Here is a 24,236-nt window from a genome sequence, read left to right as displayed (position 1 = left end):
TGGAATACTATACATCCGTTAAAACTAAAAGAATCAGCATGTGAGATACATGTCAGAAATTTGAGGTTGAGCCAGAAAAGCAAACTGTAGAATGAGCTGTATGTACAGTGTGATACCATTTATATAAAGTTTGAAAATATACAGACACAAGCTTGATGAGGGCATGTATTTCTCTGTTTGTTCTCTGCTTTATCCCCAGCACCTAGAACTATGCCTAGCACATAGTGGGTGCTCATTAAGTATTTAAAGAATAGCATGCAAAACAATATTATCAATTGTTTATAGCTACATACTTATGAATTCATGGTATTAAAAAATTGTGTGGGGAGTAACAACAAATTTTGGATAGTGGTTCCCTCTGGAGAGGGAGGGAGGGGAATGGGTTTGGGGAGGGATATACAGGGTACTTCAACTGTGTTTGTAATGTTTTTAAAAATCTGAATGATACAAAATGTTAAAATTTGATAAAGCTGGGTGGTGAGTATCACAGGTGTTTGTTATATTCTTCATACATTTCTTTATGTTTCTAATATTTCACAATATAAAATTTTATTACCTCAAAAAGAAAAGACGTATACCAAGTTGTTTGCCCCTACTCAAAATGGCTCTGACTAATCTGCTATTAGAATTTGTGTTCCTTATTAATGTCAGCTCTCATTTGCTGCTATCAATGTGCCTGCCCTAGTACCCCACACCTACAAATTTGAATTTGCCTCTTATCTATTGGTTAGAAAAAAAACAGATTTTGAAGCTTTTTTTAGAAGTAATATAACTTTAGAGTTTTGAGTAAGGATTTGGGAAGTCCTTGGCATGAGCGTAAGTGTGTATTACTTAATACTAACTTCCATTTTTTGAGTGCTTACTATGTGCCAAACCTTTTGTGAAGTACTTTTCATACATAATATGTTTACTTCTCATGGTATCCTGATGTGAGACAGATATTGTACCCATTTTAAGGAATGAAGAAACTGCAACCCAGATAAAGAGACTTGCCCAAGGTATATTATGACCACCTAACATTTGTAGGCAAATTAGCTATAATTTCGCGCTGAAGTTGCTAGAGGGTCAGACCATTATAAATAGGGAAGCAAGTTGTTTACCACGAGAGTAGAAGTGATTTTTTTCTGAAGATATGGGTAAACAACGAGATTTAACAGCCTTTGAATGTGGTAGATACATACACACACACACACACACACACGCACGCACGCACGCACACACACACACACACACACGGCCAGATTATTATGACCATCCATCAGTACTTCGTTGGGCCACCTTTTGCCTTCAGTACTGTGGCAATTCTTCTTGGTGTTGACTCCACGAGATGTTGAAAGGTGATGCGAGGAATCTGACACCATGCCTGATGAATAGCACTGTCCAGTTCTGTGAAATTTGATGGCTGTGGAGCCAGCTGCCAGGTGGCTCTTTTAACTTCATCCCACAAATGCTCAATTGGATTGAGATCTGGTGATTGTGGGGGCTACCTAAGCAAGGTAGTCTGCCTCATGTTCTTGAAACCACTTCTGCACAATACGAGCACTGTGGCATGGCACATTGTCTTGTTGGAAGAAGCCATCTCCATTGCGATACGTCATCAACATGGTAGGATGAACTTGATCAGCAACAATACATAGATATGTTGTGCTATTCAGACGTTGTTCCACATGAATTAAAGGGCCCAAATCATGCCAGGAAAACATGCCCCAAACCATAACACTGCCCCCACCAGCTTGAAGGGTTATACTCATGCATGTGGGGTGCATGCTTTCATGCTGTTTCTGCCAAATTCTTACTCTGCCATCTGCATGATGCAACTGGAAACATGATTCATCGGACCACATGACTTTTTTCCAATGCTCGACTGTCCAATCCTTGTGTTCCTGTGCAAATTGGAGACGTTTTATCTTGATAACTGCAGACAGCAAAGGTGTTTGAACAGGCCTTTGCCTTCCATATCCCATACCATACAGTGTACGGCTAATTTGCCTACAAATGTTAGGTGTTCATAATAATCTGGCCACTCAATATATATATATATATATATATATATATATATATATATATATATATCCCACGTTCAAAGGCTGTTAAATCGTGTTGTTTACCCATATCTTCAGAAAAAAATCACTTCTGTTGTGGTAAACAACCTGCTTCCCTATTTATAGTGGTCTGGCCCTCTAGCAACTTCAGCGTGAAATTATAGCTAATTTGCCTACAAACATCAGGTGGTCATCATAATCTGGCCACTCAGTGTATACAATAAGTGGTAAAGCTGGAATTCATATTCAGTTCCATTAGACCTATACTATTCAGAGATGAGGGCATGCACATACTTAGTAATGTCTTCTAGTTTATTTTGTAGTTTTGAGGTTTGCTTATCTTATAAATAAAAATGTTGATAATTGTGGAGAGCATTTTCTGTTGCTTCATATTTAGGGAAAGTATGTAATTTAAATTCTTAAGCCCCTTGTGTAGGCTTCCTTGTAATTCATGAGGACTCTGGATATAGATTTACAAGTCCATTTAATAATCAAGTTCCCCCAATTATGTGGTTACAGGGGGAACTGAGGTTATCATAAGAATATTTACTTCATGATATAGCAGTTAAAAAACTAGTACCCATTTAAATATGCCAGAATCTACTTTTCTCTCCCATTGTCTGTTGGTCTTTTCCTGATTGTTATATTTCAAACAATATACTATAATTCAGTGCTTAGCCCTGGGAACATGAAATTTTCTTATCTTGCAAAGGATGTAGAATTTCACAAAACCCTGAGAGTGATGTTTACTAGTAGAATTGATTACATATAAAATCATTGGAAAATGAGGATTTGATCGAGTTAAACTAGTTATCAATTAGAGAAAAGAAAATAACAGAAATGATGAGATGATAGGTACTTTGAAAAATTATGTATCTCACATGACTAAGGAAAGGCTCATGGGAAAAGCAATAAAGCCCTTGAATATCATACAGGAAATTAGCCTTTTTATGATTATAGTACAAAACTCAAGTATGAAGTAAAGATGCAATATTCTGATGTCATAATTTCATTTTAAAAATTATGTAAAAAAACCCAAACATTTAATTTATTCTTGTTCTAAGAATTTGCACATCTATAATAATAAGAGCCTAATATGCTAATTAGACGAGATGTCCTTCTGGACGTCATTCCTTCTGGACAAAGCCGCAGCAGGCAGGGGCTGAGGCAGAGGCAGCAGAGGCCCTGGCTGCAGCCCCCAGCTGTGGTGGCAGCAGGCAGGGGCCAAGGCAGAGGAGGCTGCCGCAGTAGTGGGGGCCAAGGCCCTTGCACGAATTTCGTGCATCGGACCTCTAGTAGTTAAATAAATGTAAGAAAGGCTTATTTCCATGATTTTTAGTTATTTTTAGATAACTACTCAATACTTTCTTTCCCTTGTACAATGAAATGTTGGTTCCTGTTTAAGAAAACTCAATTTCAATTACTGTCATTTTTTACCAGTTATCTTCTGATAATGAAGACCTCAATTTATCTATATGTCAATTTATCAAGAGTTATTATAGTCATATGTTGGGGTTTGATGGGGACATACAGAGAAGTTCTGTAATTCAGAAACTCATAGATTTCGTGTGTGTGTGAAGTGTCTCCTGTTTATTAGGGACTATGGAGTTAAAAACATATTACAATTATTAACTAATTAGGCTAGACTGAGTTTTCATTTGAGAGGATTGGACCAGAACTCCAAAAACTTGTCTAAAACTTTACATTCACTGCATCTGCTTACTTTGGGGTAAGAACTGTAGATAATTTAACCAGTCTCCTAGTCTACATTTTTCTATAATTTATCTACTTTCTTTACCAATCATTCTCTAATACCAAATTTTTAAAAAATTGATTTTAGAGAGAGAGGAAGGTGGGGGGAGGAGAGAAAGAGAAACATTAATTTGTTGTTCCATTTATGTATGCATTCATTGGTTGATTCCTGACCAGGGATTAAACCCGTAACCTTTTTGGGGACGACACTCTAACCAACTGAGCTATCCGGCCAGGGATCTAATACCAAAATTTTTTGTTGTTGTTAATCCTCACCTGAGGAAATTTTTTGAGAGGATATTCATTGATTTTTAGACAGAATGAAAGGGAGGGGGAGAGACAGGGAGAGAGAGAAATATTGATGTGAGAGCGACACTGATTGGTTGCCTCTTGCACACTCCCAGACTGGGATCGTGGATGGAGCCTACAACTGAGGTGCATTGTGCCCATGACTGGAATTGAAGACAGGACCCTTCAGTTGGCAGGCCAATGATCTAACCATTAGAGCAACCTGCTAGGGCTCTAATACCAAAATTTTTAACAGGTAATACTTTGAGGCAAAAAAATGAGAAAACTAAAGTCAAAGTATTGAAGTTTTCATCAAGGTAGATTTATTCAATTCAAAATTATTAGCTTTTGTTTTAAGATTATATTCATTCTTGGTTTTAAAATATGCTTTCATGTAACAATGGTAATTTTTTCAATAACCTTATTGACAAAAATTTTAAACCTGATTACTCACTTTATTTTTTATGAAAATCCAAGAGTTTTGGAACCTAGCCAACTCAGAGATCTTTCTGAAATTCTTATTTAATTATGTCACTGTCTTGCTTTAAATCCTTCAGGGTAGACTACTGTGACCTACAGCAATATAATACCACTGGGGTTTTCAATCCATATGTGCATTATTTTCTCTAGATTAAACAAAATACCTTATTCATATTTTTTCCCTAAATTTTCAAATGTATAAAGATACTCTTATGATGATCAATTTATTTTAAAAGTTTGACTTTCAGTAGCCTTTTGTCATTATATTTTTTTTAATTATATAATTCCTATCATGTGTGGAACACATTAAAATGCCTCATCAGTAAAGATAAAACTATAAGGGGAAATTTGATTTGATAATAAAATTTTGATACAGTAAGAAAACATATAAACCACATTGAAAGATAGAATATATGTAGCCAGAACCGGTTTGGCTCAGTGGATAGAGCGTCGGCCTGCGGACTCAAGGGTCCCGGGTTCGATTCCGGTCAAGGGCATGTACCTTGGTTGTGGGTACATCCCCAGTGGGGGGCGTGCAGGAGGCAGCTGATCGATGTTTCTCTCTCATTGATGTTTCTGGCTCTCTATCCCTCTCCCTTCCTCTCTGTAAAAAATCAATAAAATATATTTAAAAAAAGAAAGAAATATATGTAGAAAATATGTTTAATACACCGTATCTGAAAAATTAAGATATATAATTGTTACCATGAAGAGATTTTATCACTCAATAATAAAAATAATACTGCAAAAGGAAAATCAGTAAGGAACATTGATAGCAATTCACAAAAGAAATATAATCTTCCAATTAATATGAAAAAAGTTCATCTTTACTAAAGAGAAAAGTTTTAACCTAAAACAAAATGATTTTTGCCCAGTTGGTGTGGTTCAGTGGTTGAGCATCAACCTATGAACCAGGATGTCAGGGTTTGATTCCCGGTGAGTGCACATGCCCACATGGTTAAATTATCTACAGTGGGCTACCAGTACATCCCCAGTGGGGGGCGTGCAGGAGGCTCAGTGATTCTCATTGTTGATGTTTCTCTCTTTCTCTTTCCCTTCCTCTCTGAAATCAAGCTTTTTAAATAGGTGTTTTTTTTTTCCTGGCACTTAGCAGAATTTAAAAATATCTGTGTGGCAAGGGTTTGGAGAAATGGACTCTCCTCACTGCTGGTGGAACTACATATTGGTATGTTCTTTTGAGGATAATTTGACTATATGTATCAAAAGCCTTACATTTTTAAAAATCCCTTTTTACTTAGCAATACATTTTTCTGGAAATGCACTTAGAAAAATAACTAGGGATGTGGGTAATATTTGGCTGTTAGGGGATTTGTCAAGGTGTGGTTTTTTTTTTATAAACTATATATTTTTATTGATTTCAGAGAGGGAGAGAGAGGGAGAAACAACAATGATGAGAGAGAATCATTGACTGGCTGCCTTGTGCATGCCCCACTCTGGGGATCAAGCCCACAACCTGGGCATGTGTCCTGACCGGGAATCAAACTATAACCTCCTCGTTCATAGGTCAACACTCAACTACTGAGCCACGCTGGCCGGGCCATCATAGTATTTTATAATAGTAAAATATTGAAAGCAATCGAAACAGCTTACAATTGCATTTTAGTGTTTTTTTTTTAAATATATTTTATTGATTTTTTACAGAGGAAGGGAGAAGGATAGAGAGTCAGAAACATTGATGAGAGAGAAACATCAATTCAGCTGCCTCCTGCACACTCCCCACTGGGGATGTGCCCGCAACCAAGGTATATGCCCTTGACTGGAATCGAACCTGGGACCCTTTAGTCCGTGGGCCGACGCTCTATCCACTGAGCCAAACCGGTCAGGGCTGCATTTTAGTTTTAAAAAGAAAAAAGATTATGGTTTATTTATACAGTGAATGCTACTCAGCTATTAAGAATGATTTTGTCAATAAATCTTTAATGAGGTAGCAAAATATTTATGAGATAATATTAGGTTTGAAATACAGGAACAGCAGTTATTTTTGGTGGTGGAATTTTTTCTCCATTAAAAAATATTTTCAATGGGCATGTATTTATAATTAAGAAATAATTATTGGGAATCATTATAGAATAAATCCATGATATATTCTCTACTTGTCTCTACTTTTTCATACACAGCACTCCTAAAAGTCTCTCAGAGTACATCCTTACATGCTTCTATATAAGGAGTTCCTGCTCATCTTTTAAAGTCAGTTCAAATGAGTTCCTGCTCATCTTTTAAAGTCAGTTCAAATGACACCACCATGAAGTCTTTCCTAACCACTTTGTTTTCTCTGCTAATTCCACGCAATTATCTTGCATAATTATTTACATGTACTTATAATGTCTTTTCCACCAGGCAGTGAACTCCTATCTCATTCATTCATTTAATAAATATTTGTGAGTGTTTATTATGTGCCTGGCACAAGTGTGTTAGGTACTGCAGATCTAACCATGAACCATGCAGACAAGTTCCCCCTGCCTTCAAGAAGATAGCATGACGAAGTACATTGAAATATTAAGCTGTGTAATAGAAGTGTAGAATGCTTAGAAGATCGATAAACCTCTCCCAGGCTGGATGGAGAGGGAAGGCTTCGTGGAGGGGATAATAGCTGAATAGTAGCAAGAAAACAAATGTTAGCCAGGTGAAGGGTAGGAGGAGGTAGTTTCAGGTAGCAGAACAGCCCAAACAAAGGCCTGAAATTTTAAAACCATGTTAAGTTTCAGGAAGGTCATTGTGGTGTTTGTGGATATTGAGGTTGATTTCTGATAGAAAATAATTATATATAATTTTATCTTGAAAGAAGCTCCAGAATTCATATCTTCTGCGAGAGTTTAGGAAGTTTTATGAAAAAGCATGTTAGTGCAGTGATGGCGAACCTTTTGAGCTCGGCGTGTCAGCATTTTGAAAAACCCTAACTTAACTCTGGTGCCATGTCACATATAGAAATTTTTTGATATTTGCAACCATAGTAAAACAAAGACTTATATTTTTTATTTTTATTTTATATATTTAAATGCCATTTAACAAAGAAAAATCAACCAAAAAAATGAGTTTGCGTGTCACCTCTGACACGTGTGTCATAGGTTCGCCATCACTGTGTTAGAGAAAGCATCCCAGTGTTGAATTAGGCAGAAATTCAAGTGTGATTGGTATATTTGTTATTTTTTAAGTATTTGTATAAAAAATATTCTCAATAAGGATTAAAAAATTAGTGTGAAATAATTAAAAGTTTGAATTGAAAAGAGTATTTTAATTCTCTATCTTGTAATCTTTTTTTTAATTGTTTCATTGCTTAAAGTATTACAAATAGTATTACATATGTCTCCTTTTTTTCCTTCCTATCTTGTAATCTTGACTGGTCCTAATAAAATGGTGCGAGACGAGATTATTTGGAGAATGCCTTTGAATTAATAGATGAAAATGATAGCATTTTAATAGCAATTTTTGCATATGCATGTGTTCTGAAAAGAAAGTGATGTTACTTGTAGCAGAGTAAAAATTTCTCATAATTTTTAACCCTTTACGTTTAACATGTCTTCCTTGGAAATTGTCTTCAAAATCTCTTCTGTCTCCTATTAAATTGTTTCTCACCATTTGTGTTTCCTATACAGATTTTAAAGTTCTTTTTTCTCTTTACAACTGTACTCCAAACACCTATTCCTATTTCCATTTCCAAATAAAAATCAATATTGTAGCCCTAACCGGTTTGGCTCAGTGGATAGAGTGTCGGCCTGTGGACTGAAGGGTCCCAGGTTCGATTCTGGTCAAGGGCATGTACCTTGGTTGCGGGCACATCCCCAGTAGGAGGTGTACAGGAGGCAGCTGATCGATGTTTCTCTCTCATCAATGTTTGTAACTCTCTATCCCTCTCCCTTCCTCTCTGTAAAAAATCAATAAAATATATTTTAACAAAAATCAACATTGTAAAGCCAGTGGATAAAATTGCAATGTGGCCCTCATTAAATCAGTTTCTTTCTCTGTGATTATGTGAATGATATTTACTATATGTTGTATATCAGAATGATTGGGCTTATACAGTGAGTTTGTAGGCCTTTTTTGTTTGTTTTCTTGATTAGGTAATATGGTTTCTCAAGATTTCTTAAATAAGAGATTAAGTAAACCAGTTTTTCTTTTCTGCTTTGTAGATTTCTTGATAACCGGCTGTTTGCTACCTGCTCTGATGACACTACAATAGCACTATGGGATCTGAGAAAATTGAACACCAAAGTATGCACTTTACATGGTCACACTAGCTGGGTGAAGAACATCGAATATGATACTAATACAAGACTCTTAGTAACATCAGGATTTGATGGAAATGTCATTATTTGGGACACCAACAGGTTTGTGAATAGGAGATCATTTTAGGATTTTTTTTAAGATGGTAAACAAATTCAGTGTTCTGTCTCAACTTTTATATCTCTTTAGGAGAAAGAAACTGGTTTTGTGGGGGGAAAAAACAATCAAAAAGTAATTCTATCTTTTGTTGCTTGCACATAGAGAAATTTCTATGGAAAGGAGACCAAGTAGCATAGTTAATTATGAAAAAATGGTTTATAAGATAAGTTTCCTGAACTGAAGTGTTTTTTATTCTTTTGTCCTTCAATTCTATTTTTTTTCCACTTTTCCCCCCACTTTTTTTTTAATCTTACCTGAGGATATTTTTCCATTGATTTTTAGAGCAAGTGGAAGAGAGAGGGAAAGACAAAGAGAAACATCGATGTGAGAGAGACACAATGATTGGTTGCCTTCTGCACCTGCCTCTGGGTCAGGGAGGAGACTGCAACTGAGGTACATGCCCTTGACCAGAGTCAAACCTAGAACCCTTCGGTCTGCAGGCTGACACTCTATCCACTGAGCCAAACCAGCTGTCCTTCAATTCTAAATCTGTTTTTATTTGGCCATTTGTGCACTTCGTCTTCATCATTCAAAGAAAAGTCAGTCTCTATTGGGGTGGTACTGATCCCTAGGAGAATGTTTGGAAATAATGTGTGGTACAATTTTAGTTGTCACTATGGAAGAAGAAAAGAGGAGTTCCACTGGCATTTAGTTAGCCAGGAATAAGTTTCTAAACATCCTGTAGTACATGGGAGAGTTTGCATAATGGACTAATTGTATCACCTAAAATGTCAGTGATGCCTCTGTTTTGAAACACTAATAAAATGTCTCCTTATAGAGAAATTGATTATTTAAAGAGTTGAGATCTGAGAAATAATTAAATATATCTGTTGCTAGCTATGGTGAAATAACAATATAGTAATACACCAGGATCATTTCTGAAATACTGTTTCAGAGGTAATATGTAAAAAGAAAAGGGATATTCTTAAAGATTTCTAGCTATGCATGTTGCTTGAGCAGGGGATAGAGCTACATACTGATTATCTTTTCTATTTTTTTAAAAGTTTTTTATTTTTATTTTTATTTTGTTACTGATTTCAGAGAGGAAGGGAGAGGGAGAGAGAGATAGCCCAAACAGGTTTGGCTCAGTGGATAGAGCGTCGGCCTGCGGACTGAAAGGTCCCAGGTTCGATTCCAGTCAAGGGCATGTACCTTGGTTGTGGGCACATCCCCAGTGGGAGATGTGCAGGAGGCAGCTGATTGATGTTTCTTTCTCATCGATGTTTCTAATTCTCTCTCTCTTTCTCTGTAAAAAACCAATAAAATATATTTTAAAAAATATATCAGTGATGAGAGAGAGTCATTGATTGGCTGCTTCCTGCATGCCTCCTATTGGGGATCGAGCCCACAACCCGGGCATGTGCCCTTGACCGGAATAGAACCCAGGACCCTTCAGTCCACAGAGTGACACTCTATCCACTGAGCCAAACTGGCTAGGGCCATATTGATTATCTTTAGACTAAGACAAACATACCTGTTAAAATTTTTTAAATTTAGAAATAAAATTTGAATCTATATATATAAAAGCCAAGAGACCAAAATGACCAGAACGACCAGAACAATCGGTCACTATGACGCGCACTGGGGAGGCCAACCGGCCTGATCGGGACCCTGATCGGCCCCTACCAACCTCCCGTGGCCCCTCCCCCCCCCCCACTGGCTGGCCTGATCAGCCCCCATTGCGGCGGGCTGGCCGGACCCCACCTGTGCACGATTTCGTGCACCAGGCCTCTAGTAAGAATATAAATGATAACTTCCAAATTAGTAGAAGGATAAAAGTTAATAAAATATCAATTCAATAGAGGTAGAGAAGATGGGGAAAAATCATTTTAAAAACACAGGTAGCCCTGGCCAGGTGGTTCAGTTGGTTTGATTGTTGACCTGTATACCAAGATTGCAGGTTTGATTCCTGGTCAGGGCACATACCTAGGTTACAGGTTTGATCCCTGATCAGGGCACGTTCGGGAGGCAACCGATGGATATTTCATCTCACATCAATGTTTCTCAATGCAGTTATATAATTCCTATCATGTTAAAATGCTTCATCAGTAAAGGTAAAACTTATAAGGGGAAAAATTGATTTGACAATATAATAATTAAAATTTTGGTACAGTAAGAAAACATATAAACCACATTGAAAGATAGAAATATATGTGGAAAATATATTTAACATACTGTATTTGAAAAATTAGGCACAAAATATGGTAGGCAGATAATATATCTATCTATCAATAATCACAGTAAATGTGTATGGATTAAACTAGTCAGTTAAAAGATAATAATAGATTGAATTATAAAACAAAACCCAACTATATGTTCTATATAAGGGACATATCCAAACCAAACAAACACAGAACACTTGGAAACCAGACAAGCACAGAAAATGATGGGAAAAAATAACAGGCAAATACAAATAAAAGAAAAACAGTTGTATTTACATTAATAGCAGACAAAATAGAGTTTAAGGCATAAAGCATTATTAGTGATAAAAAGGTACTATATTAAAAGATTTATTTCACTAGAATATAAGTCTTCTTATCTGGTATGCACCTAATAACAGCCTCAAACCATAAAAAGCAAAACCAAACTGAATTACAAGAAAAAAGTCAGAATTACCAACTTAGTGGAAAATATTAACACCACTCCTTCATTTACTAATAGATAAAATAGACCAAATGTTAGTAAGAATTAAAGACTATTTCAATCTTATTAATAAGCTTGATCTATTAGGCATATTTTATAATTCTGCTCCCAACAAATAGTGAATACATCATCTGAAGCTAACTTAGAATATGTACAAAAATGAGCATGTACTGAACTACAGAGTAAGTCTCAGCCAATATCAAAAAACTATTATTACACAAACCATTTTCCCTGACCTCAATATAGATTCATTTATTTATTTATCCTTACCTGAGGATATTTTTTTCCATTGCTTTTTATTTCATTAATTTTTTTAAATTTTTTTGTTAATCCTTACCTGAAGATATTTTTCCATCGATTTTTAGAGAGAGTGAAAGGGAGGAGGGAGAGACAGAGAGAAACATCAATGTGAGAGAGACACATCAATTGGTTGCCTCTTATCAGCACCCCAACCAGGGCTGGGGATCGAGCCTGAAACCAAGGCACATGCCCTTGACCAGAATCGAACTTGGGACCCTTTGGTCTGTGGGTCGACGCTGTATCCACTGAGCCAAACCAGCTAGAACTCAAAATGGATTTCAACCTGAACATAAGAGCTACACCTATACAATTATTAGAAGAAAACATGGGAGTAAATCTTCATACAACACTAAAGCTGAGGTGGTAAAAAAAATTTGATAAAATGCCTCTAAAATTTTAAAACTTTGTGCATCAAATACCACCATTAAGAACGTGAAAAGAAAAACTACAGAATGGGAGAGAATATTTGTAAATAAAATTTGATAAAGAATTTGTGTCCAAAATACATAAAAAACCTGCAAGTCACTTACATGTACACAAATTACCCAATTTAAAAATGGGCAAAATATTTGCATATTCATTTCACCAAGGAAGATATGCAAATGATTAATAAGCACATTAAAAGATGTTCAATGCAGTTAGTCAGAAGGAAAATGCAAGTCAAATCCAAATGAGATACCACTTCACACCCACTACGATGGATTTAATAACAGACACAACATGTATTAGCAAGAATGTGAAGAAACGAACCTCATATGTTACTGTAGGAATGTACAATGGGACAGCCATTTTAGAAAGCAGATCAGCAGTTTCTCAAAATGTTAAACATAGTTACCATATGACTCAGCAATTCTACTAGATATCTACCTGAGAGAAATAAATACATATATCCATACAAAAACTTGTACATGAATGCTGATACAAGTAGTAGTCATAATAGCCAAAAAATGGAACCAATCCAAATATCTATCAACTGGTAAATGGATAAACAAAATGTATATCTATATGACAGAATACTATTTGATAATGAAAAGAAACAAAGTTATAACATGGATGGGCCTCAAAAAGTTATGCTAAGTGAATAAAGCCAAACAAAAGGACCACTTATTAGATTACTGTTTTTATATGAAATGTCCACAATAGGCAGGACTATAGAGACAGAAAGTAGATTAGTGGTTGTCTGTGGCTGGGAGTAGGGACAGGGAGTGAGTGACTGCTAATAGACAGGAAAGATTTTTTAGGGTGATGAAAATGTGCTAACATTGGATTGTGTTAATCACACAACTCTAAATTTACTAAAAATCACTTAATTGTATACTTTAAATGATTTAATTATATGGTATGTGAATCATACCTCAATAAAGCTGTTAAAAACAAACTGATAATTAACTAGAAATAAAATGAAATTCATGAAAAGTATACACTAAAACCTATAGCACATGTTTAAATGGTGAAACTTTAGAAGTATTCTCTTTAAAATCGAAGGAGAGCCTGGCCGGCGTGGCTCAATGGTTGAGCATTGACCTATGAATGAATCAGGAGGTCATGGTTTGATTTCCCAGTATGGGGTGTGCAGGAGGCAGTCAACCAGTGATTCTGTAATCATTGATGTTTCTATCTCTTTCTCCCTTTCCCTTCCTCTCTGAAATCAATAAAAATATATTTTTAAAAAATCAGGAAGGCGAAACATGCCTGATATTACTATTATTGTTCACCATTGTTTTGGGGTAGAGGGTGGCAGGGTCCTAGTTGGTGCAATAGAAGAAATAAAGATATAAGGATTGGAAAGGAAAAAATGAAACAGTAGCATTCATAGATGATGTAATTGTCTATATTGGGTTGGCAAAAGTTTCTGTAAAAGACCATGTAATAAATATTTTAGGCTTTGTATGCTATATAGTCTCTGAGCAGCCATAGACCATACGTGAATGTGTGTGGCTGTGTTCCAACAAACTTTCTATATAAAAACTAACAATGGTCCAGAGTTGTTACACAGAACAGTTTTTATGACCCCTGGTCTATATAGAAAACTCTAGAAATTCTGCTGAGAAATTATCAGAATTAATAAGAATTAACCAAGACTGCTAGATATAAGATCAAAATGTAAAAAGCAGTATTGTTCCTAATCACAAGCAATTTAAAATTTTTTTTAAGTATATATTTTTAAAAAATGTTTTTATTGCCAGACCGGTTTGGCTCAGTGGATAGAGCGTCGGCCTGCGGACTGAAGGGTCCCGGGTTCAATTCCGGTCAAGGGCATGTACCTTGGTTGCGGGCACATCCCCAGTAGGAGGTGTGCAGGAGGCGGCTGGTCAATGTTTCTCTCTCATTGATGTTTCTAACTCTCTATCCCTCTCCCTTCCTCTCTAAAAAATCAATAAAATATATATATTTTTAAAAATGTTTTTATTGATTTTAGAGAGAGAGGGAAGGAGAGGGATAGAGAAATAGAAACATCCATCGGCGAGAGAAACATTGGTCAGATGCCTCCTACATGCTTCCTACTGGGGATTGAGCCTGAAACCTGGGCATGTCCCCTGACCAGGAATCGAACCAGTGACCTCTTGGTTCGTGGGTTGATGTTCAACTACTGAGCCACGCCGGCTAGGTTAAAGTATATAGTTTTTAGTAATTAATAAATTTAGTTGGTAAACAGGAATAAGTTATAACAAATTTTGTATAACTTTTATGGAGAAAATTGTAAAGTTTCATTTAAGTCATAAGACCTAAATAAAATCTATGGACTAGAAGACTCCTCTAAAACTACAATAAACATTTAAAAATAAAGGCTGTGGTAAACTCATAAAGGAGAGGAAATAGGAAAGGAAGCAATGACAATAAAATTTTTAAATCTGGAAAGTAGGTAAATGAGTGGCAACTGACTTAGCAACTTACTTTGACTTAGTACAAAGAAAGCTGAATCCTAGGCTGGCAGTGGGGAAAAGTTAAGAGCTTAAGACAACTTATACACAATCCTCAAAAATCAGAGGGATTGCCCTAATAGGTTTGGCTCAGTGGATAGAGCGTCGGCCTGCGGACTCAAGGGTCCCACTTTCGATTCCGGTCAAGGGCATGTACCTTGGTTGCGGGCACATCCCCAGTAGGGAGTGTGCAGGAGGCAGCTGATCGATGTTTCTCTCTCATCGATGTTTCTAACTCTCTATCCCTCTCCCTTCCTCTCTAAAAAATTAATAAAATATATTTTTTTAAAAATCAGAGGGATTAGCAACTCTGGATACTCTGTAATAGAAGGGGTAGCTAAAGTAAGGATTCAAGTGAAAGATATTTGAGAACTTGTGTTTCTTTCCTTAAGCCATATCACTGGGTGATTGATTGACCTTCTTCGTTTCAAAAGAAGTTTCAAATTTTATCCTCTAAAGAGAATAAAATAGAGAATCTCTGTAGTAAAAGATGCAGACACAGTTAAAGGCTTTGTTACTTTACCAAAATCAGGGATACTGACTTACCATATGCCTACTGAATATTGAATTCAGAGACCCTTAGCTTCTTCCAGTTAATGAACCAAAGATACAGTAGGAGTTCCTCAAAAAATGGCTTCACCCTACATAATGAAGCTCAGCTTGTCCCAGCACTCAAGAGTTCCCAATCAGCTTTCTAGTTCCCCACTCAATTATGAGCGGACAGCTTAAGATAGACATCTGAGAAAAGCTTCTAATGTAAAGACCTACACAAATGGGGAAATATTTTGGAGGAAATAGAAACTACATAAGGAAAAGAAAACTTAAAATTTTTAAAACCTATCAATATTGTTGGAGAGATAAGAAAATACCTTTTATGCTTGAAGCATTGAATGTTGACTGAGGATGCATCAGAGTAGAGAAATAGAAGGGACTTTTAACGAACTGGTATTGTTCTAATTCTTAACAGGAGTGATGAGTCATTGGTGTTCATTTGTCTTTAAACTCCTTATATGTTTATGTACTTTTCTGTAGGTTTGATACAGTTCATAATTTTAAAAATAATTAACAAAAAAAGTAAATAAAAGGAGGAATAAAAAAATAGGCAAGGAATTAAAAAAAGAGCCAGATAGAAGTAAAAAAAAAAAAAAAAACTATGGAAATTTAAAAACACATAGGATGGGTCAAGTAGCAGATTAGACACAACTTTAAAAAAATAGGTTGAAATATAGATATTGAAAAACTACCCAGAATGCAACAAATGGAAATAAGGAGATATAAAACATGAAAGAGCAAGTATGACAGGAGGAGAGTGAAATGTGAATGTTTCTAACATCTATTTGGAGCTTTAAAAGAATAGAGAAAATAGGTGAGAGGCAATATTGGAATAAAGATAGAGAATTTTCCAGAATATATGAATAACATGAATCTTAAGATGTAGAAAGTTAAATGAATCCCTATAAATAGAAAGAAATCCAAATTTGTACATATCAGAGTGAAAGTGGAGTTCTCCAAAGACAAAGAGAAGATCAATCAGAGAGAAAAAAAAGAAGTTATCTAAAGCAACAATGAGACTGATAGCAGACTTAAAAATAGCAACAATGGAAGCCAGAACTTGGTGGAATATCCTTGATATTCAGAAAGAAATAACTATCAACCTAAAGGTATATGCTCAGCTAAATTTTTAATACAAAAGAGTAAAAGATTTTCAGAATAATAAAAAGTGAGTTTACCTTAACAAAGTCTTTAAATATTTTAATATATATATTAGAGGGCTGATACACGAAATTCGTGCAAGGGGCTTGGCCCTCGCAGCCCTAGCTTCGTCTGGAAGGTTGTCCAGAAGGACGACCAGAAGGTCGTTTGGCTGTCCGGTCTAATTAGTATATTATGCATATATATATATTAGAAAGGAAGAATAATCTAAAAAGGAAAATTAGAGATGAAAGTGAATGGTGAGCAAAAGAATTAATCATGTGTAAGTCTAATCGTGTAATTTAGACTGACTGTAAATTGTAGTTTGAAGGGCAAAAACATGACTATCACTGAATCCTTATATTCATGATAACTCTAGGTTTTGTTGGTTTGATTTCTTCTATAGGTGTACAGAAGATGGGTGTCCACATAAGAAATTTTTCCACACACGTTTTCTCATGCGAATGAGATTAACACCAGATTGTTCCAAAATGTTGATCTCAACATCCTCTGGATATCTCTTGATTTTGCACGATCTTGACTTAACCAAGTCTTTAGAAGTAGGCAGCTATCCCATTTTGAGAGCAAGAAGAACTACATCAAGTTCAGGTAAGCTTTTCTTTTTTGAAGAATTTTCCAAAGAATCTCAGACAGGGATGTTATCTTCCATTCTGAGAATGATAGCAGGAAGAAGGGAAGACAATTAAAAGACATTCTTTGGAAAGGTCAGTGAGAGCTTTTTCTCATGGAAATATAATTATCTATATGTATCTCTGACATAGCATTAATTTGTGCCTCTGATCACAAATGATCTAGGAAGAATAACTGCTAACTCTAAAAATATTTCCATTAGCATTATGCTAGCCAGAAAACCTTTCATCAGTATTTCTAAATTATCACTATCTCAAAAATTAATGATGATCTGAGGTAGTATCAATTTTTTAAAGTTCTGGAACCCACTAGAGCTTTTAAGTTATAGTCAATATGGAATTTTAGTTTTAATTCTGTAGTGTATCCTAGACTTCCAAATGCTCAGACACAGGTAGCCAGGGACATCTTACCTCATGACCTCTAAACATCCTCTTGCTGAAGTCCTGTTCCTTCTTCTGTTGCTGATTCCATCGGACTTAAGTGCAACTGGGGCTCAGAAAAATCTATGCACTATAATTTATCCACATTATGTGATAGAAACTGTATTTCATCTACCTTTGGGAAAAAGAGGGCTGATCTGGGAACATACCCACTTGGAACACATAATGTTCATAAAATGTTATTAAAAATTAGCTTCAAATGGTTAGACTCTTTCTCCTGTGTGCATAGGGCCATTTCTTTGGGAATATGTAGGCCTCATTGTACTGCAACTGCCCAATTGCTAAAAGTAGAAATTTAGGTTTTACCAGTCTATTTGCAAGCAAGGGATATAATCCTTTTGGATTCAGATTTCTTTTTTCTGGTTAAACATTAATGATCAACTTTAGCTTTCTGAGAAGCAGTGATTTAAAGGCCTAGTTGGCATTTTGTAATTAAAAAACTAAGTAGGTTTTCTGACCTCTAAGGGTAATTCTGATACTTAATAACATCAAAAGGAGCTAATTTAATAAGAAGCTCCCACAGAAGTGTGGGGCCACTAGAAAAGTGTGATGAAATAGAGATTGCTCTTTAGAGTACTACATCAAACTTAGCTATCTGATATTCATTTTATTTTCCACAGATTTCAATGTAAAATTTGTACTGCATTTCAAAGATAGTATTCACATAATTTCAAGAATGGTAATAGAAGTTTTTGCTATGCTTTAAGAAAGATCTGTTCATGTTCTCGGTAATGAGCCTGTTGTTTGGACCCTATTCTAACATTAAACAATGGGCTAAACAGCTCAGTTTTCACTCTTATTGATATTTTTTATTCCATTTCATTACACAAATGATGCGGAACAAATGATGCTCCTGTGTTTATTTGGTTTTTCATTTATATTTCACTTAAGCTAGTCATTGGTATAGAAGATTTTAGAAAGGGACTAGGCCTTAGATAGAACACTTCAGAGAGCTGTCCTATCTTAATCTTAATTATCATAAGCCAGTTTTAAGTGGACATGTACTTGCCATATTTCAGATGGATTTTAATAGTATGGCTCAAGTAGCTGATTAAAAAGTTAAAAGATATCACCAAAATTTTGCTAGGTGTATTGTCAGAACTTTTTGTATTTTTAAGATCTGACCACTTCATCAAGTTCATCTGGTCCTAGAGTTTCTGGTTCACCTTGTCATCATAGTGATTCTAATTCATCTTCTGAGAAACACATGTCACGAGCCTCGCAAAGAGAAGGTAGGTTAAAAGTTGGATGTTATAATCCTGCAACAAGTGTTTCTACCAAGTTGCTTTCTTTGGTTTCTTTAATCCATAAAATTAGCCAAAAAAGATGAGGCTGTTCCTTGCCCCCCTCAGTTATCCTTTTCAAAAAGCTAAACAGGGTCTCTGGGTTTGAGTATCTTGGGCTTAAATTGTAGTTGGAGTTTAAACTTAGATTTTATTTCCTGGACTTGGCTTTGTGTAGTTTGGAGAGGAAGTAGTTGGGAAATATAGATCCCAATCAAGGTTACTATAGAAATTAAGTGAGATTATGCATGTGACAGTGCTGTATAAATATAAGAGGATATGTTTATTAGGTGCTTGTGAAAGTCATCTGGTTTCAGCCCAGTAGACTTTTTATCTGCCATTTCCTTCTCTGAGCAATGCCGGACAGGCTCAGAGGGCTGGTGGGACAAAGCGAGCTACAATCTGGCCCTGTTCTGCTTTCCCCCGTTTTCCCCAGCCAGTCTGGCAGAGCTAGCTGCTTAGCCTGTCCCTTCCATCTTCTAATTGAAATGCTTTCTCCCCATGCAGATTTCACCTACAGTCCCTCTCCAAACTAATTCACATCTAAACTCTTATAGCACGTTTTGTCCTCTTTATAGACTGATAGCCAGACACAGTTTTTGTTGTTGTTTTTTTTTTTTTAATATATTTTATTGATTTTTTACAGAGAGAAAGGGAGAGAGATAGAGTTAGAAACATCGATGAGAGAGAAACATCGATCAGCTGCCTCCTGCACATCTCCCACTGGGGATGTGCCCGCAACCCAGGTACATGCCCTTGACCGGAATCGAACCCGGGACCCTTCAGTCCGCAGGCCGACGCTCTATCCACTGAGCCAAACCGGTCTTGGCAGACACAGTTTTTTTTTTGTAATTTGGGGTCACCTTTTGCTGATACGCATGTTTCTTATCTAGCTATTTTTGGAAAGGATTATACATTAGATTTGTAATTTGTGTTTTCCCTAGGAGGCCTCACCTTTTAAGTGCTTGATAAATGCATACTTGATTATTTTGCATGCTTATTTATGTGAGTAGAATGGTTTGAGCACCCTTCCTAACCTAACCTATAGCTTTATCCACTTTCTTCTGGATGCTGAAGACTGTGATGTTTCACTTTAAAGTTAAAAACTCTTCCTCTTAAATTTAGAGATTTATGCCCAGATGTGTAGCATTTCTTCTTTAATTTGTAGCAGAAACTTCTTTTACAGGTTCTGCCGATTCTTCTCCTTCTTCCTTGCCTATGGGAAACAGGCCAAGGCTTTTTTTTTTTTTTAATTGATTTCAGAGAGGAAAGGAGAGGGAGAGAGATAGAAACATCAATGATGAGAGAGTCACTGATCGGCTGTTCCTGCAAGCCCCCCACTGGGGATTGAGCCCACAACCCGGGCATGTGCCCTGACCAGGAATCAAACCCTGACCTCCTGGTTCATAGATTGATGCTCAACCATGCCAGCCAGGCCAATCAAAGGCTCTTAATAACCACTGAAAAAAATCTTTATTGATTAACTAAACTGTCCATGAGAAAAGAGAAAATTTAAGAAGAATAGTTCACAAGCTTGCTTGTTACTTTGGTAAACACCAAAACAAAGCTATATAGCAGTTGTATGCTATGAAAAGTTACATCTGGGAGAAGAGATGATGTATTGGGAGCCTGGGCAGAGAGAACAAGAAAATTTGGGAGTGGAAAGAGAGAAGGTGGGCTTAGAGGTAAGGTTGCTCTAAATGTTGGAAACCCTGGGTCTTTAGGTGTCAGCATATGTTAGCACCATACTTTGGCAGATATGATGGCTGTAAAGACCAGAGGCCTTCAAACTTATTTCAGGATTAAAACTATTTTTGACATGAAATTTGCTGTGGATTCTTAGGGATTTAGCACAAATAAAAGTGGAATAACTCTGGTTCAAGTGAAATTAGGGAAGCCCTTGACCTACCCCATCTCTACCTTGGTTTCCAGGTGGTTCCCCCCTTTTGCCAGCTGTTGAGGAACCTCCAAGGAGCACAGCTTGGAAACCACTAGTTAGCTATTTAGAATGGGTTTATTTTCTGCTTTTGTTACAGATTTTCAAAATTAATTCTGGAAATAGGGATTTGTTTTTCTCGAAAATTAAAGTTTAATCACATGTGAAATCATTATTTAGGTACTAGAGGCCCGGTGCACAAAAATTTGTGCACTCGGGGGGGAGGGGGGTCCCTCAGCCCGGCCTGTGCCCTCTCACAGTCTTGGACCCCTCAGGAAATAACGACCTGCTGGCTTAGGCCTGCTCCTAGGTGGCAGAGAGCAGGCCCAATCCCTAGGTGCAGCCCCTGGTCGGGCTCAGAGCAGGGCGGATTGGGGAGTTGGGGCACCGCCCCCTGTCATGCACAGAGCAGGGCGGATCGGGAGGTTGCAATGCCACCCTCAGTCACGCTCAGGGTAGGGCCGATTGGGGGGTTGGAGCACCGCCCCCTGTCACACTCAAGGCAGGGTCGATGGGGAGGTTGCGGTGCCACCCCCTGTCACGCACAGAGCAGGGCCCATCAGGGGGTTGGGCGCTGCCCCTTGTCATGCACAGAGCAGGGCCCATCAGGGGGTTGGGGAGCTCCCCCCTGTCACTCACAGAGTAGGGCCGATAGGGGAGTTAGGGCACCGCCCCCTGTCACCCACAGAGCAGGGCCAATGGGGAGGTTATGGCTCTACCCTGTCACACACAGAGCAGGGCCGATCAGGGGGTTGGGGCGCCGCACCCTGTCACACACAGAGCAGGGCTGATGGGGAGGTTATGGCTCTACCCCATCACACACAGAGCAGGGCCGATGGGGAGGTTATTGCTCTACCCCGTCTCACACAGAGCAGGGCCCGTGTGTGTGTGGGGGGGGGGGGGGTTGGGGCGCCGCCCCCTGTCACACACAGAGCAGGGCCAATCAGGGGGTTGGGACACCGCACCCTGTCACACACAGAGCGTGTGTGATCAGCGCGGCTCCGCTGATCCCTGTGCTGGGAGGCATATTACCCTTTTACTATATAGGATAGAGGCCTGGGGGCCAGCTGGTTTGCCCTGATGGGTGTCCTGGATCAGGGTGGGGGTCCCCACTGGGGTGCCTGGCCAGTCTGGGTGAGGGGCTGAGGGCTGCTTTCAGGCTGGCGGTTGTTGACTAAAGCTCCCAACCACTCCTTTTTTTCTTTTTTTTTTTTTATTCTGGGCCAGCTTTAGCTCTGGCTCTAGCTCTGAGGCTTCCCTGCTGGTTTGTTTGCTTTCTATAATCGAAACAATGTGTAACTCCAGCTCTGAGATCCCGGCTGGCTATATTTGTTACAAAGTTTCAAACTGCCAGCTCAGAGGCCGGCAGCGCAGGCAGGGAACGTTGGAGTCCTCTTTCACTGCAGCAAGCAAGCCTCATGTTCGCTTCCAGCTGCCTGGCTGCCGGCCGCCATCTTGGCTGACAGTTAATTTGCATATACTCACTGATTAGCCAATGAAAAGGGTAGCGGTCGTACGCTAATTACCATGTTTCTCTTTTATTAATGTAGATAATTTGGTTGTAACAGTGTAATTTGGAGCGTCACAGGTTCCCATCAATGCTAGTAGTCTAAAGGGAATCTTTTAAAAGAAGGTACATCTTTTCTGAGAAACAGTTTGCAAAGGGTTTGACAGAAGGAGCTCATTATCTTCAAAGGAACTCCTTCCACAGGAAGAGAAGTGTTGAAATATTTCTCTTGATATTACACTTTTAAGCTGCTTTCTCACAATGTCTGTACAAGTGGTTCTTCACATATCCGAGGCAGATGACGTATCCCCAGTAGTAACAATGGCTCTCTGCAGCAGTCACTTGCCTTAGAGCTACGTAGAAGGAAATGATGGGCCATACCAGAGTACCAGGAGCATGTATGATTGGCAGTGTCTCCCACCCCTTGTTTTGACATGCTTCTGTGTGAGTGTCCTTCCTCGCCTCCAAAATTATACATCTATTTTTGTTTACAGTACTGTCCTTGGTGGCCATAAGTCCCTCTCCTTGTACACATAGCCTTTTATTTATATAATGGCAGTCTTCATGGCTTCCAAGTATTTCCTTCTCTGAACCAGATCTTCTGAGGTGAGAATTGTTATCTTTTACTTTTCCAGATTCCTCTCATGTCACATAACTTTGATTTTACTTAAATGAAGAGCTTTCTGAGATATAATCCAAATCAAATGGACTTCTAGTTAGTTTTAATGCATTAGCTTTAGGTCATTGGTGATTCTTGCTATAGGAACTTGGATTCTTTAGTTCTAGTCATACCCTTTCCCCATATCCTCACCCCAGAGACATACTCCGTACATTGAGGGCACTGTGGTTTTGTTTTTTTTACATGTGGTAGCATAATGCAGACAAAGGAATGAAGGCATAGTGGCTGGCTGACAGAAATCAAAGCTTTTTAAGAAATATTTATTTTGTAAAGTATTTTTTTACTTTTTTATTGAATCCTATATAATAAAAGGGTGATATGCAAATTGACCCTAACAGCAGAACGACTGGGAATGACTGGTCACTATGACACACACTGACCACCAGGAGGCAGATGCTCAATGCAGGAGCTGTCCCTTGGTGGTCAGTGCGCTCCCACAGGGGGAGCTCTGCTCAGCCACAAGCCAGGCTGATGGCTGCCAGTACAACGGTGGTGGTGGGAGCCTCTCCCGCCTCCTCAGTAGCGCTAAGGATGTCCGACTGCAGCTTAGGCCTGCTCCCCGCTGGGAAGTGGACATCCTCCGAGGGATCCCAGACTGCGAGAGGGCACAGGCTGGGCTGAGGGACCTCCCCCTGCCCCCAGTGCAAAAATTTTTGTGTACCGGGCCTCTAGTTGGTTAATAAAACTATATAGGCTTTAGGTGTACAATTCTATAATACATTATCTGTATATTGTATTGTGTATTCACCACCTACAAAAATCAAGCTTTGAAAAGCTGCCTTAGTTCTTTGATAATACAAATCCCACATTCTAATTTTCTTGTATCTCAGGAGTTTCACCACGAAATAGTCTTGAAGTCTTAACCCCTAAAGTTCCTGGTGAGAGAGACCGTGGAAACTGCATCACATCTTTACAGCTGCACCCAAAAGGCTGGGCCACTCTTCTTCGGTGCTCAAGCAACACTGATGATCAGGAGGTACGGGCGGCAGGACTCCACCTTCAACAGGGCCGACTGAACAAAATGCCATGTGTGCTTGAACCCCTTCTTCCTCCCCTCTGGCCTGGGTGTGGCAAGCTGGGGAGTACTTTAAAGCAGTGATCAGCTCAGATTGTGCCCAGCTTTTAAATTCTTTTCTCCTTCATGTCATCATAAAAAGCCCTTTATATAGTAAACATAAGACTGAGATGTTTCAGCTAAGCTGGCTAACTGTGAGGTTTTGG

The 24,236-nt window shown here is 38.1% G+C and overlaps 1 protein-coding gene across 2 annotated transcripts in view; it reads left to right on the top strand.

Moving 5' to 3' along the window:
• The window catches only part of DCAF10 (DDB1 and CUL4 associated factor 10), a 48,902-nt gene that overhangs the window by 18,728 nt on the left and 5,938 nt on the right, over positions 1 to 24,236 (top strand). The window contains exons 3-6 of one of the 2 annotated variants that reach the window (XM_070431141.1): positions 8,711 to 8,908; positions 16,926 to 17,128; positions 18,729 to 18,842; positions 23,846 to 23,991. In XM_070431141.1, coding sequence (XP_070287242.1) covers positions 8,711 to 8,908; positions 16,926 to 17,128; positions 18,729 to 18,842; positions 23,846 to 23,991 — 661 coding nt within the window. The remainder of the gene's footprint in view (positions 1 to 8,710; positions 8,909 to 16,925; positions 17,129 to 18,728; positions 18,843 to 23,845; positions 23,992 to 24,236) is intronic. The other variant, XM_070431142.1, reaches the window with a different exon arrangement.

The sequence above is a fragment of the Myotis yumanensis genome, unplaced genomic scaffold (genome assembly GCF_028538775.1).
Source record: "Myotis yumanensis isolate MYYU_CA2020_CCGP unplaced genomic scaffold, mMyoYum1.0.hap1 SCAF_12, whole genome shotgun sequence".
Classification (NCBI taxonomy): domain Eukaryota; kingdom Metazoa; phylum Chordata; class Mammalia; order Chiroptera; family Vespertilionidae; genus Myotis; species Myotis yumanensis.
The sequence above is the reverse complement of the archived record's forward strand: the minus strand, read 5'-3'. Positions and strand labels throughout refer to the sequence as shown.